This window comes from Bubalus kerabau, chromosome 10 (genome assembly GCF_029407905.1).
Source record: "Bubalus kerabau isolate K-KA32 ecotype Philippines breed swamp buffalo chromosome 10, PCC_UOA_SB_1v2, whole genome shotgun sequence".
Classification (NCBI taxonomy): Eukaryota; Metazoa; Chordata; class Mammalia; order Artiodactyla; family Bovidae; genus Bubalus; species Bubalus kerabau.
The window spans coordinates 44,823,072-44,840,140 of NC_073633.1; the positions used below are offsets into that span (position 1 = coordinate 44,823,072).

General features: G+C 33.9%; 1 protein-coding gene across 1 annotated transcript in view; it reads right to left on the reverse strand.

The window, feature by feature from the left end:
* The window catches only part of MDGA2 (MAM domain containing glycosylphosphatidylinositol anchor 2), a 919,168-nt gene that overhangs the window by 39,237 nt on the left and 862,862 nt on the right, over positions 1-17,069 (reverse strand). The window contains exons 12-14 of the mRNA XM_055537535.1: positions 12,824-12,844; positions 5,230-5,385; positions 4,508-4,666 (exon numbers count right to left, since the gene is read on the reverse strand). Of these exons, the coding sequence (XP_055393510.1) occupies positions 4,508-4,666; positions 5,230-5,385; positions 12,824-12,844 (336 nt within the window). The remainder of the gene's footprint in view (positions 1-4,507; positions 4,667-5,229; positions 5,386-12,823; positions 12,845-17,069) is intronic.

Below are 17,069 nucleotides of genomic sequence, written 5' to 3' on the forward strand. Positions count from 1 at the left end.
GAAAAAAAAAGTTCATGAAATATAGTCAAAATAGAGTATGTGAAATCATACCTGATTAAAGAGAAGAATTAAGAGTTAAGCTAATCCTATACTGGTAATAAAACAGTAATCTCACAATAAATAAAATGGTCTGGCAATTGTGTTGAGATTTATTTCCTTTCATAGTTCAGGCTGTAGTGAACCCATGACTATTCTCATAGCTTTTTAATTGCTTTTCCAGTCTGTATTCTGTTTCTAAATACTTTTACCTATGCTTACGAGATTTATTTCCTCAAATCATAGATGTCACTATACATGTTGTCTGTAGAAACTCTGTAGTAAGTTTTCCCTGACTGACAAAACAGCTAAGCTTTCAGGATATTCCAACAGTCTCCTTGCAGGTGAAGCACACAGACTACATGTCCAGCTTCCCAGATTAGTATTATGGCTTCACTACACATGGGTTCAATTCCTGAGTCGAGAAGATCCCCCAGAGGAGGCTAGGACAACCCACTCCAGTATTCTTGCCCGAAGAATCGCATGGACAGGAATCTGGTGGGCTACAATCCATTGGGTGCAAAGAGTTGGACATGACTAAGTGCAAACACACACTTATCAGTTATGATATGATCGGCATGGTAACTAATGTTCTCGGTATTTTAATTTCATTATCTATAAAACAGGATAACATTTTTAATGAGTCTAAATGTCCATTGTAAAAATTAAGAGAAATAATCTATCACATGTTAGGAATAGTGTCCTGGTCCATTATGAGTATTTCATAAATATTAGCTATTATTTTATGATTGCTAATATTGCTCCTCTTTGAAATTCAAAGTAACCTAACATGAGTGTCTACCATCTGAGAGAAGATTTCATGTACATTATCTTATTTAACTTGAATTACAACAGTCTTTTTTAAAAAAATTCATACTTAATTTTTAAAGATATTTTTGATGTGATCATTTTTTAAAGTCTTATTGAACTTGTTAAAATATTGCTTCTATTTTTTTATGTTCTGCTTTTTTGGCTGCTAGATATGTGGGATTACTAATTCCCTGACCAAGGATGGAACACATACCAACTGCATTTGGAAGGCACAGTCTTAACCACTGGACTGCCAGGGGAGCTCTGAAACTACAAATTTCTGAAATAGGAATCACGATTCATATTTTAAAGATGAGGAGACCTAGATCCAGATATTTTAAGTGAATTCTGTACATTCTTACAAAGACTGAGTGCTACAACCAAATTCCCACACAGATTTCCTGACTTCATGTTGAGGGCATATTTTTTTTTCACTGCACAGGAGTTTCCTTTTTTGAGTTTGTCACCAACTACTCCATTGTAAAGAATACTGGTTAATCATTTTGGCTATGAATTTGAAACCAGCATAAACAATTTTGTAATTCATACAAATTCACAAAGGTTAAACTTTCTTAAACTGTAAAAGATGGATAATGATGCTCATCTTTACAAACTTATTAAAAGGATTACTTCACTTAAATAAGTATAATAGCTGATAATATATGCACAAATTTATTAATTTATAGGAAAATGTTTATATTTTTAGGGGCTTCCTTGGTGGCTCAGTGATAAAATATCCACCTGACATATAGGAGACATAGGTTCCATCCCTGGGCTGGGAAGATCCCCTGGTGAGGGAAATGGCAACCCACCAGTATTATTGCCTGGGAAATTCCAAGGACAGAGGAACCTGGAGGGCTACAGTCTATAGTGTCTCAACGAATTGACCACGACCTAGTGACTAAAGAAAAACAACAAATTTTCAGTTTTATATTTGTTAAATTTATATTAAGACAATTAATATTTCTCACATCCACATTTTGTTTTTTCATTACCAGACCCTAATCTTTCTAAGTCAAGTGGGCCTTAGGAAGCATCACTATGAACAAAGCTAGTGGAGGTGATGGAATTCCAGTGGAGCTATTTCAAATCCTAAAAGATGATGCTGTGAAAGTGCTGCACTCAATATGCCAGAAAATTTGGAAAAAGCAGTGGCCACAGGACTGGAAAAGATCAGTTTTCATTTTAATCCCAAAGAAAGGCAATGCCAAAGAATGTTCAATCTACCACACAATTGCATTCATTTCACATGCTAACAAAGTAATGCTCAAAATTCTACAAGCCAGGCTTCAACAGTACATGAATCAAGAACTTCCAGATGTTCAAGCTGGATTTAGAGAAGGCAGAGGAATGAGAGATGAAATTGCCAATATCTGTTGGATCACAAAATAAAGCAAGATAATTCGAGAAAAACATATATTTCTGCTTCATTGACTATGCTAAAGACTTTGTTTGTGTGTATCACAACAAACTGTGGAAAGTTCTTAAAGAGATGGGAATACCAGACCACCTTACTTGCCTCCTGAGAAAACTGTATGCAGATCAAGAAGCAACAGTTAGAACCGGACATGGGACAACGGACTGGTTCCAAATTGGGAAAGGAATACATAATGGCTGCATATTGTCACCCTGCTTATTTAAGTTATATGCAGATTACATCATGAGAAATGCCGGGCTGGATGAAGCACAAGCTGGAATCAAGATTGCCGGGAGAGATATCAATAACCTCAAATGTGTAGATGAGACCACCCTAATTGCAGAAAACAAAGAGGAACTAAAGAGCCACTTGATGAAAGTGAAAGAGGAGAGTGAAAAAGCTGGCTTAAAACTCAATATTCAAAAAATGAAGATCATGGCATCTGGTCTCATCACTTATTGGCAAATAGATGGGGAAACAATGGAAACAGTGTCAGACTTTATTTTCTTGGGCTCCAAAATCACTGCAGATGGTGGATTGCAGCCATGGAATCAAAACACACTTGCTTCTTGGAAGAAAAGCTATGACAACACTAGACAGCATATTAAAAAGCAGAGACATCACTTTGCCTCAAAGGTCCATATAGTCAAAACCATGGTTTTCCCACTAGTCATGTATGGATGTGAGAGTCGGACCATAAAGAAACCTGAATGCCAGAAAATTGATGTTTTTGAATTGTGGTGTTGGAGAAGATTCTTCAAAGTCCCTTGGACTGCAAGGAGATCAAACCAGTCAATCCTAAAGGAAATCAGTCCTGAATATTCATTTGAAGGACTGATGCTGAAGCTGAACTCCAATACTTTGGCAACCTCATGCAAAAAGTCAACTCATTAGAAAAGCCCCTGATGCTAGGAAAGACTGAAGGCAGGAAGAGAAGGGGACAACAGAGGATGAGATGGTTAGATGGCATCACCAACTCGATGGACATGAGTTTCAGCAAGCTCTGGGAGATGGTGAAGAACAGGGAAGCCTGGTGCCCTTCTCTCCATGGGGTCGCAAAGAGTTGGACATGACCGAGCGACTGAACAAAAACAATCTTCCCTATGCTTATCTCTGTCTATTGAAAATGTACCCTTCCTTCATAGAGAAACGTTTCCCTTTGTCCCAAGGCACTGCCTTATCCTCCAAATAGATAAAGATCCACAGTTCTGTGCCAAGCTCTGTAGAGCTAGATACGCTTCACCGTTCAGAATTTTATCTTATTTTATAGTTAAGAGTGTGTCTTATGTAATATATAATCTGTTTTAGTTCTTAAAGTTTAGTTCTTTAGTTCTTAAGAACTAAAACAGAATCCCACAATTAAACACAATAATATTTTTGCTGAAAATAGTATATATGTTCATATTCATTTGGATAAATAAAGACTATACATGGGTTTATATGAGTTCAGGTCTTATATTCTAACATATGCAGATCAGGCTAGAAAGTGGTTGCCAAATAAATTTAAAACAGTTTGTGTTCAGTTGTTTTGATTTTATAAAGAATTCTTTACACATAAAGAATTGTAGATCTGCATGAACTTCTTCTGTCCCCTACCTCCCTACTCTTAACAAGTTTATTAGGTTCTTTCTTGAGGTTATGTGGTATTCTGCCTAGCATGATTATGTAACTACTCATCTTAGCCTCTGTTACTCTTAGGATCTTTAAGGGAAGGAAGTGTGTCTTCAACTTTGTATGTTTTTCAGGATCAAGGATACTCTTAAATCCTACTACGTATGTTAGGCACACTTTACAAACAAGAAGCTATCACACCAATATTTCAAATGTGTACATATTGCTAAAAGCACTTGTCTTCCAAATGTGGCAATATTGCTTTTCACGGTCATTAATATACATTGAGTCATTATCCAAGCACATTTCTTTGGAAAGAAACAGTGTAAATTATGCTGGTATTGAGTCCCAAGAAGATCTCATGAAGAACTTAACCTAATTTAGGTCGGCCTAAATTAGGATTCCAGAGGAGGTAGGTAATGCCCCCAAATTTCAAATTCTAATCTAAATTTGGGAAATTAGAACATGATGGGCTAACATTCTTTGCATCTCATTGTCAATGTGCAGTTGAGCCATTAAAAATTTAATGATGATATTCTTTGACTAAAATTGACTTCATCCTATGTGTCTGTGAACCTTTTTGTTCCAAGTTATGATTTACTTTAGAAGAAACAGTAATTTTTGCCATCTCACCTATATGTTGTCCATACATGTGATAAAAGAAGCTGAAACAATACGCAGTGTTTGTGGGTCCATAAGGGTTTTTGGGAGCTATGCTGAAAACAGGGCTGAGAAGTCGAGCCTTTTCTCCTTCCAATCTGGGTCGAGATGTCTCAATGTACATATAAAAACCTTTGAAAAGACAAAATGTGTAGACAAATTATTAGTAGGTGACATGAAATTTAAATTCACTGAGAGGTTAGAATTTTCATATATATTAATAGTAAAATTGATAGGCGAGTCTGCATCTTATTTATAAAATCTATATATGTAAACATAATACAAAAATAAATAATATACATAATTAAAAATAAAATTTTAAAAATGAGGCAAAACTGGAATTTTTAACTTGAATTGTCAAAAAAATTCCTAATCTCTTTATACAGGTCAGTAAGTTCTCAGTGAAAATTAATGATTACAAACTTTGGAAATAACTGAATACTTGATACGGTAAATAAAAAATTTCATGTTTTATTCCAAAATATTTAAATCTATAGCTAAACATTCTCTTTTTTTTTTTTTTAATTTTATTTTATTTTTAAACTTTACATAACTGTATTAGATTTGCCAAATATCAAAATGAATCCACCACAAGTATACATGTGTTCCTGCATTTCACATTTAGCATAATAGCATTTTTAAAAGTCCAGGCTGGAGTATGATTGATATGAACACACCGTTTCATACCCTCATACCTTCTTTGGAGCCACTACGATCAGCATTAGGTCCAGTGTTTGGAGTATATTTTGTATTTCTTGTTGCAGTACTTTGTTTTGTCCAGTCAAAATTATCTGTATCATCTTGGGTGAACAAACAAATGTTACCATCTTCAAATCCACAGTGAAATTCTCCTGTTGGCAAATTTTAATTACAATAAGTTAAATTAATACAAACATTGCAATAGTCTTCTAAGAAAAATTTAAAACATACAGCAATAATAATGCAAGGTTGCAATAATGGCACCATAGCCAAAATAATGTGCAATATGACAACTAAACCTAAAGCTACTTCAATTTTAATGGAAATGAAAAATAATCTTGATATGTAAATCAGCCTCTTATTTAACAATTTAAACCCAAACCATTTTCCTCTGAAATATCCAACTAATTGAAAATAAAGAATGTGCTGCCTGATTGAATTATGGCTGAAGAATTCCCCAACTTTCCTTCTTCAAGTATAGGAACAATCCAAACAGAACAATTAGAAAACAGTCTTAATTAAATTACCTGATGGTACTTTAGCTATCTACCCTCAGCCTACAGTATTTCATACCATGTTGGCAGATGCTGTCACGCATACTCATTTGCACAAATGGAGGCTTACTTAAGGAAAGATAATAGCAAATTATTTTTAAAAAGTAGTTATCTTTCATACTTTATTTGAATGTGGATTTGCCAGATGATTACAATTCACTAGAAATAAAGTAATGAAAGTTACTCAGTCATGCCCGACTCTTTGCAACCCGTAGACTGTCTGTGGAATTCTCTAGGCCAGAATACTCCAGGGGATCTTCCCAACCCAGAGATGGAACCCATGTCTCCTGCATTGCAGGCAGATTCTTTACAAGCTGAGCCACAGGGAAGCGGCTTGGACAATAAAGCATCTGCCTGCAATGCGGAAGACCCCGGTTTGATCCCTGGCTTGGGAAGATCCCTTGGAGAAAGAAATGACAACCCACTCCAGTACTCTTGCCTGGAAAATTCCATGGACAGAGGAGCCTTGTAAGCTGCAATCCATGGGGTTGCAAAAGTTGGACATGACTGAGCAGCTTCACTTCAAAGTAATGAAAAGATTTTATGAAGAACCTGTGGAAGAACTGGGATTTCTTGGATGCCAGCCACATGCTGAGCTCAGACCAAACAAGAAGTTCAGAGAATGGTAGTAATATTTCTAGGTATTAAAGGGTTTTCTTACTGGAATGGGCCCTGCTTGAAACACAGGAGTAACTAATATCTTTAACTGAAAAAAATAAAGAAAGCTTGCATTATTTCATTCAATCTTTAAGAACTCTATAAAAATACAGAAATACTAACTCATGAGGTTCACAGAAAAGAAAGTTTTGGCTAATGTCAGCTAGTAAATAATGAAGTAAAAACTGAGTACAGATTCCCTTCAATTCACAAAGTTATAGACATCTAAATAATAAAGACTCCCATATTTTCCCCCTGCAATGGGTTAAATTTATGACATAGTCTTGGGAATGGAGCCCTTGAGGTTGGAACCATGCTCCTGAATTAATCTGTGTCTCTACACACTAACAATGAGCTGCCAGAAAAGGGAATTAATAAAATTATCTCATTTTCAGCAGCATCAAAAAGAATAAAATACTTATGAATAAACTTAGCAAAATATATGAAAGATTTATACATTGAAAACTACAACACATTGATGACAGAAATTAAAGAGGACACAAATAAATGGAAAGACATCTTACATTCTTGGATTGGAAGAATTAGTATAGTTAAAATATCTTTTCTACCCAAGGTGATCTTTAGAGTCAATGCATCCTCTCTGAAAATACCTGTGGCATTTTTTTTTTTTTAAAACAGAAATAGAAAAAAAAAAGTTCCTAAAACTCGTATGGAACCACAGAAAACTTGTATACTATTGGTTGGAATATATATTGGTACAGCTATTATGAAAAACAGTATGAAGTTGCCTTAAAAAAATATTATCCAGTAATATCTCTTCAGAACATACATCCAAAGAAAATGAAATGAATACCTCAAAGAGATATGTGCTCTCCATGTTCATTGCAGTATTATTTGCAAAATAATATTATTTGGAAGTCAAATGTTATTTGAAAAATAGTATTATTTGAAAGTTGTTCAGTCATGTCCGACTCTCTGCGACCCCATGGACTCATACAGTCCTAACCCAAGTTTCCATTAATGGATGAATGAGTAAAGAAGTTATGGCAGATATATGCAATAGGATATCATTTAGCCTTGAAAATGATTATCCTGGCATTTGCAATAACATGGATGAACCTGGAGGACAATATGGTTCTCTTAACAACAAATGATATTTGGTTTTAGTTAAAAATGCCAATCAAAAGAGTTTTTTTTTAAAAGAGCCTTCTGTATAGAAAGACCTCCTCAATTAAACTTAAAACATAAGTTTTTTGAGGCTAATGAAGAACAAGACTTACTCTATATAAATATTTTGGAAGTGGATATTTAGGATAAATAAGTTGATTTAAAGACTATGTAAGTCAATAAAATGCAAAAGGGCATTTAAGAGTAACTTGATTTACTGCCAATATATGAGGTCTCATATCACAATTATTATCATATTAAATGTAATATATATTTAAATATATTCTTGAAATCATTTTATTATATTAAACAGAATTGCAAATAAACTATAATTTTATATGTAAGCCAACATAAATTCAAACCATTTAAAAATTTTATTATCAAATGATCTTTTTTGGAAGAAATATTGCTAAATAGTAGTTTAAGAGTTAATGATGCATAAGTCACTTATCAATTATAAATAATATATAAGAAGAAAGATTTGGCAACATTTTCTTCATTTTAAGAAATAACTTAGAATTATAATAGAAATACTTAATGTTTGTATCATTGCTGTTGTTCATTCATTAAGTCATGTCTGGCTCTTTGCAACCCCATTAACTGCAGCATTCCAGGATTCCCTATCCTTCACCATCTCTCCGAGTTTGCTCAAACTCATGTCCATTGAGTAGGTGATGCCGTCCAACCATCTCATTCTCTGCTGTCCCTTTTTCCTTCTGCCTTCAATCTTTCAAAGCATCAGGGTCTTTTCCAAAGAGTCATTTCTTCCCATAAGGTAGCCAGAGTCCTGGCGCTTCAGCTTCAAGAAGCAAGCATCTTTTATTTTCATGACTGCAGTCACCATCCACAGTGATTTTGGAACCCAAGGAGATAAAATCTTTCACTGCTTCCACTTTTTCCCCATCTGTTTGCCATGAAGTAATGGGACTGGATGCCATGACTTTCATTTTTTAAATGTTGAGTTTTAAGTTAACTTTCTCACTCTCATCTTTTACTCCACTAGGGGGTTCTTTAGCTCCTCTTTGCTTTCCACCATTACATGTATCATATGCATACCTGAGGTTATTGATATTTCTCTCTCACAATCCCAGCTTGTGAGTCATCCAGCCTGGCATTTCACATGTATTCTGCATATAAGTTAAGATAAGCAATGTGACAATACACAGCTTTGACATACTCCTTTCCCAATTTTGAACCAGTCTGCTGTTCCATGTCCAGTTCTAACTGTTGCTTCTTGTCCTATATACAGGTTTTTCAGGAGCCAGTTAAAATGGTCTATTTCCATCTCTTTAAGAATTTTCCACAGTTTGTTGTGATCCACACAGTCAAAGGTTTTAGTGTAGTAAATAAAACAGAAGTAGATGTTTTTCTGAAATTCCCTTGCTTTATTCTATGATCCAGCAGATGTTGACAATTTGATCTCTGGTTCCTCTGCCTTTTCTAAATCTAGTTTGTACATCTGGAAGTTCTCAATTCATGTACTGTTGAAGCCTAGCTTGAAGGATTTTGAGCATTATTTTTCTAGCAAGTGAAATGAGTGCAATTTTAAGGTAGTTTGAACATTCTTAGGCATTGCCCTTCTAAGGGATTTGAATAAAAACTTTTCCAGTCCTGTGGCTACTGCTGAATTTCCAAATGTGCTGGCATATTGAGTGCAATACTTTTACAGTATCATCTTTTAGGATTTTAAATAGTTCAGCTGGAATTCCATCACTTTAATTAGCTTTGTCTGTGGTACTGCTTCCTATGGCCCATTTGACTTCGCCCTCCAGGATGTCTGGCTCTAGGTGAGCGATCACACCATCATGGTTATCTGGGTCATTAAGACCTTTTTTGTACAGTTCTCCTGTGTATTCTTGTCGCCTCTTTTCAGTTTCTTCTACTTCTGTTAGGTCCATAACATTTCTTTCCTTTATTGTGCCTATCCTTGCATGAAATGTGCCCTTGATATCTGCAATTTTCTTGAAGAAGTCTCTAGTCATTTCCTTTTCATTGTTTTCCTCTATTTCTTTGCATTGCTCATTGAAGAAGGCTTTCTTATCTCTCCTTGCTATTCTCTGACATTCTGCATTCAGCCGGGTATATCTTTCCCTTTCTCCTTTGCCTTTTGCCTCTCTTCTTTTCTCAGCTATTTGTAAGGCCTCATAATTTGTAAGGCAAGACAATCACCTTGCCTTCTTGCATTTCTTTTTCTAGGGGTTGGTTTTAGTCACCTACTCCTGTACAATGTTACAAACCTCTGTTCATAGTTCTTCAGTCACTCTGTCTATTATTAGATCTAAGCCCTTGAATCTATTTGTTACCTCCACTGTATAATCATAAGGGGTTTGATTTAGGTCATACCTGACAGGTTTAGTGGTTTTCCTTACTTTCTTCAATTTAAGCCTGAAGTTTACAATGAGGAGGTGATGATCTGAGCCACAGGGAACTCCAGGTCTTGTTCTATGTCACTATATAGAGCTTCTCCATTTTTGGCTGCAAGAATATAATCAATTTGATTTTGGTATTGACCATCTGGGGATGTCCATGTGTAGAGTTGTCTCTTTTGTTGTTGAACGAGGGTGTTTACTATGATCAGTGTGTTCTTCGCAAAACTCTGTTAGCCTTTGTCCTGCATAATGGTTTTAATTACAGTGTTTTCTCAGATTTTTTTTTTCCTTGAACTGCTTCATTTTCATTTTCACTTCAATTTCATTAACAATATCATTACTGGGAAGGTACCTTTTAGTAAACTGTGGAGAATAAATACTAAGTAAGTTGTAGCTAATTTATAGCAAAATAATAGTAACATAAAACAAGTTTGCCAGGGGCTGAGGTACAAGGAAGCTGAACTACAAAGCAACACAAATTTTAGGGGTAATGAAACCTTGTGGTGATGCTTACATGACTGTTTAAACTGGTCAACTCTTTTTTCATAAGTGTACACAAAATATGGTAAATTTTATCACGTGTAGGTTATACCTTGAAAATAAATGACAAAATTTAAAATATTGTAGCATTTAAGGAAAGTAGGTAAAAGTAGTCTTAGGGAATGAAAAATTAACTTTCCCTAGCAAAAATCTAAACTAAAACATGACCTTCTTGTACACACTGGCCTATTTTCTTTTCTTACTGAATAATGCATAGCTAGTGTATTAAGAACCTACATCTATAACGAATGACTTTGATAAAGTACTGTTATCTGTGTTTGGGATCTGGAGGTAGTAATGAAGGTTAAAAAAATCAATTAATAAGAAAAAATGCATTTGACTCTCAAAAATATAAAAATAATTACTTCCTTTTGATAACTTAGAGAAATCATTAGGTAATATTTACTCATTTCTTTTTTCTAAACAACTCTCATATTCTACCATATTGACTATCATTAAAAAAATTCAAAAGGTACACAGCCAATGGAAATTTTGGTATAGAATGTTATGTTGGAAATTACTTTAAAAATAGAAAATCCAATGCATCATTTGGATTTCCATTTTACACATGTGAAGTCCTTGCTCAGGAAGAGAAGTTGATAACTGCGATCTGAAGGACACAAGTTTTAAAGGAAACATTCAAATTCTAATAAATATTGTCCATATTTAGGGCACATTTCTGGCTTAAATAACTTTTGAACATTGTGCACCAGACAAATGGAGCTTTGTTCAGTTATTATGTATGTGAACATGATCTCCTTTTCAATGACAGGCAAGCCTTTCTTCACCTTCTTTATCTGAGGGACCTCTATTAAACTTTCAGGATCCAGCTTTGATATTATCTCTTCTGTAAGATTTTCTCAGCTGCTATAAAATAATGGTGCTCATTATATTGGACTGCGGTAATCAGTTAGCAGTCACTTCCTGTCTATAAATATGTATGCATTTTGTTCAGTAGATAGACTGTTCAAAATTCTTGCCTTGAATTGAAATACTTGTCAACTTTCCCCTGTATTTACTTTTAATCTTTCTGTGATAACTATTTTTAAACATTTCCACTGAAAGTGCAGTCAGAGAACTTACCTTTAAAGGAATCATAGTCAATATAGTAATTAATTAGCAATAGTCCCCTGAGTAGAAGCCAGGGAGAATTTTATTTACGCCATTAATTCATCTTGAAAATGTCATGTATTTTGTTCTTTTAACAAATGATCACTGAACACCTGCTAAACATGAGATGCCATTATAGACACAAAGATAGTGAAACATAGAGAGAAACTAGAAATGGATTTAGTTCTTAAGTATCTTACAGTTTACTGGAGGATATGAGAAAATAAAAAATAACTTCCACATAGATGAAGATAAACTGTAATTGAAAATCAGAATGAGGGAGTAATTAGTGGAGGAAGAAGCATTTGTGCTAAACATTATAAGAAAAATGAACCTCAAAGAGCTGATAAGAATAGCTGCATTAAAAGGTCATTGGGTGATTAAATGAACTTTTATGCATTGAAGCAAGATGTGAACAATAAAGATCTATAAAAATATTCAGTATTAGTGTTTGGCTATGCAAAAGCAGAGTAAAAGAGGATCTTTGGGAGGAAACACAGCAGGAATGGAGGTTATGTAATTTGGTCTTTGTTATATAATCAGTTAAAGGCCAAAACAGAAAAGAGAATACAGTAAAATGAAAAAACAGATTTGGACATTTTCTTCACTAAGGATAGGAAATTGAGAATGCTGAATGGATAGGAGTAAGAGTACAAAGATTGCTCTTCTTTCTTTGTTAGACCAGAACAATATCTTGCTAGACACAAAATAGGGGACAAAAATCAATTCTTAATTTTAAAATGAAATATTATTAAGAGGATGTAATCAAATTATTTTTTCTTCATATAAGACTGGAATATGGAATAGTGATTAGTGAAAAATCTTGATTGAACCATTAAAATACCAACTTTATAAGTGAATATAATATTTCATGAGTTGAATATAGAAATCAAATGGTGAAAATTAAAGAAATAAATAATAGCAATACAAATAATATACAATGCCACAAAAGGAATAAATAAACCACAGTTACACAAATAATAACTGTTAAGCATGTTGGAAAAATGGCTTAATATTTAGGAAAAGTTAAATATCTATATTAAATTATTTGTCTTTATGTCCATAGGCTTTGGAATTCAAAGTTTACAATTAACGCCAGTTTTACTATTTCTAAGACATTCTATGTCAACCCAAATATGAACAATTGATAAACAACCTTTTTATGTTTATGCATTTTTTATTTGTATAAATTGTCAAGTATAGTGCCATTTTTAAAGTGAAAATATACTTACTCAAATGAGGATTAACAGGAGCTACAAGAAAAGCAAAAAATAATGTTAGCATGGCTTAAATGTCTTTTATAAATAAAAGTCTAATCAGCATCTCATAAGTGCCTAACTAAAACTTAATGATCTTCCCCACTGTGGCCAGAGAGAATTATATCTGCAATCCATTTTGTTCTAGAAGACTGAATAGAATCTACTTTGGAACTCAGCAATAACAGCCTCAAAGTACCCAAATGATCAATGCTAAATGGCTCAAGGGATTTGATCATTTTCCAAGGTATAGAATAGCTGATTTTTTATGTCTTAACCAGTGTTAAACAAAACCAAGTAATCAAAACTGAGGCTGACAAGCTATACTCATGGTGTTTTAAGAATGAATGCAATTATCTAACAGAGAACACACTTTAGTTTTTTTTTGCTATTGTCTACTTCTGTTTGAAATATATGGTATATATGAAAATAAAGCAATCCTCATATCATGTCATTGTGTGTGAGCCAAAACAAATAGCTACTTTGATGCTGTTTTAATTACTTGCACACACACACACACAGTTTTCAAATGATAGGTAATGCATTTGCATTTTTACAATATTTATCTCAAGAAGAAATATTTATCTCAAAAAACTAATTGTGTTTACAGTGCCAATTGATTTCTACCTGAAAAGAAATGAATACTGTAAATATTTTTTTTAATTTTATTTTATTTTTAAACTTTACATAACTGTATTAGTTTTGCCAAATATCAAAATGAATACTGTAAATATTATTGAAGCAAAAACAAAACTATATCTAACCTAAGAGACAAAATGGTATCTGTATATATCGATTAAGCATTTATCACTCTGAGAGAAAATTTCATTCTGGATGAAAGAAAGCATTATTGCAGTCTCCTAAAGAAGCAACAGTTAGAACTGGACATGGAACAACAGACTGGTTCCAAATAGGAAAAGGAGTCCATCAAGACTGTATATTGTCACCCTGCTTATTTAACTTCTATGCAGAGTACATCATGAGAAACGCTGGGCTGGAAGAAGCACAAGCTGGAATCAAGATTGCTGGGAGAAATATCAATCACCTCACATATGCAGATGACACCACCCTTATGGCAGAAAGTGAAGAGGAACTAAAAAGCCTCTTGATGAAGGTGAAAGAGGAGAGTGAAAAAGTTGGCTTAAAGCTCAACATTCAAAAAACGAGGATCATGGCATCTGGTCCCATCACTTCATGGGAAATAGATGGGGAAACAGTGTCAGACTTTATTTTTTTGGGCTCCAAAATCACTGCATATGGTGACTGCAGCCATGAAATTAAAAGATGCATACTCCTTGGAAGGAAAATTATGACCAACCTAGATAGCATATTGAAAAGCAGAGATAATACTTTGCCAACAAAGGTCTGTCTAGTCAAGGCTATGGTTTTTCCAGTAGTCATGTATGGATGTGAGAGTTGGACTGTGAAGAAAGCTGAGTGCCGAAGAAGTGATGCTTTTGAACTGTGGTTTGGAGAAGACTCTTGAGAGTCGCTTGAATTGCAAGGAGATCCAACCAGTCCATTCTGAAGGAGATCAGCCCTGGGTGTTCTTTGGAAGGAATGATGTTAAAGCTGAAACTCCAGTACTTTGGCCACCTCATGCGAAGAGTTGACTCATTGGAAAAGACTCTGATGCTGGGAGGGATTGGGGGCAGGAGGAGAAGGGGACGACAGAGGATGAGATGGCTGGATGGCATCACTGACTCGATGGACTTGAGTTTGAGTGAACTCCGGGAGTTGGTGATGGACAAGGAGGCCTGGCGTGCTGCAATTCACGGGGTCACAAAGAGTCAGACATGACTGAGTGACTGAACTGAACTTAACTGAAGACTAAAATGGGCTGCTAATCTAACCTCCAGAAGATTGTCTATTTTGTCCCTGGTTCCTAGCGTTTGCCATTAAGCACTTTTGTTAAACTTGGACATAGTAGTAAAATACAAAATGAATGTCATAAATGTACAAACATGCACAAAGTATCTTCATATAAAATTTTTACATTTAGTACACTGAGATCAATTTTAACAAAGTGATTAGTTTATCAACAAATTACTTTTTACTATTTCTACATCAAGAAGACAGAATATTCCCATTATTTTAGCTGTTCTACTTGTACTTGCCCCATTGCTAATTATGAAATGAATAACATAGAGAAAGGACTATACATTTATTAGTTCCACTGAAAAACAAACAAAAATAATCCCTTTCTTGCAAGGTGCATGCGTGCTAATTTGCTTCAGTCATGTCCAACTCTTTGGAACACTATGGACCGTATCCTGCCAATCTCTGTCCATGGAATTCTCCAGGCAAGGATACTGGAGTGGGTTGCCAGGCCTTTCTCCAGGTGATCTTCCACACCCAGGGATCAAACCTGCATCTCATTATGTCCCTTGCATTGCAGGTGGGTTCTTTACCACTAGCACCAGCTGGAAAGCCTCAAGGTATCAGTATATTTTAATTTGAAAATTAATTATTGAAATTAAATTTATTTTATAATTAGGATAATATAAATTTTAATTTTATATGTTGTTTTTGAAAGAAGTAAACATCTTTGAATTATAATTTAGTTCTAAGCAATGTCACAGCTACATGTTACCTGTGACCAGACTGAATTTTGAGACTTCTGCAATATTTTAGTCAGCAAATGCACTACAACCATCATGATTAATCTGGTAAAAATTTGCTATTCTAATTTGAAATATTGCAGTGAGTCTTCGTTTCTTCTTTAAAACTATCAATAGCATGTTGAATTTCTTACGGATGCCTATATACAATGTATGCTTACACACACTAAAGTATACTTTACCCAAATCCATAGTATATTAAAGCAAATTTCAATTAAAATGTTTAAGATTTTAATAAGCATGACAAGTTATAAAGTTAGTTTAAAAGAAAGTTGGAACTAAACACAGTACTGATTTTCCAGATGTATTTTTCATTTCTGTTTGTTACATCAGAGTTTTCAATAAAAATTAACTTGAGTTTCTGAAGATTTTTCCTATATCTCTGTAAGACAAGTTCTATAATTCCTAAACTAAGCAAACAGGTCAAGATTTCTGTCATTTAGGAGTGATCTCTAGTTTTCATCAGTTAGTCATGTCATATAATTGTTTAACGTGACAGGACACTGAACTTTCTGGGTCTTAATATCTTCACCTTTAAAAGAATGAGTATTAATTATGGTTTCCAGTGCCCTCCATATTACGTAGTTTACAGTTTTACACCTTGGAGGACAGGGAGCATAAATATTAGAAGGAGATAATTCATATTTTATAAAAATATTTGATGCTAAAACTTTAGACAATTATACTGAGATGTTTGTTGGATGAAATCATGAAAGTGGTTACAGAATAACAATTGCTATTTTGCTCTAATATTTATATCATTAAGATAAAAATGTACATTTTAAAAAGAATCATATTCAAGAAAATATATGCAGTGATTATAATGTTTTTATATTCCTTGATCTTGTATGAATATTCCACTATATATTCTATACTTCATTTTTTAATGAAAATTGAATTTGTCATGCCCAATGTGTACTCTGACTGGTGAGAGCAAATACAGGTAATCTTATAACTCTAGTGAGGTTTTAATAATTTCACTTTATTTTTTACTTTGACAGTATTCACTGTTGCCCCCGTAAGTAGGAAAACATACTTAATGCTAAACAGAATGGAAAACTTCAGCTGCCAAAACCCTCATTCTATTATCTTTTAAACTCAAGCCTTGATCAAAAAGAAAAATATTCCACTGAGGTAACAAAACATACACAACCTTGCAAAATACATTGATGATTTTAGAGCTAGGCTTTGAACACTATAAATTTCAGCCAAAAAATGCATATACATTTCAAATGATAAAATATTAATCTGTCAGTTATATATAAAAAATAATATCATATCAATCAACATTATTCCTATTTGAACTATTATAAAGTTTTTGATCAACTTTGTTACAGTTTTACACTATTTTCTACATTTGTTTAAGGAGGACATTTAAATAGTAAAGAAATAGTAAATGCATATTGTTTATAAAGGAAAACTATCACTAACACATACACATTAAATTTAGTGTTCTAAAGGAAAAAAAAGTGAAAAAAAATCAACTAAGATGTTGTTCAATAAGTGAATGGTTAAACAAACTGTGGTACACCTATGCAATGGGATATTACTTGACAATAAAGAATAATGAGCTATCAGGCCACACAAATATATGTAAAAGC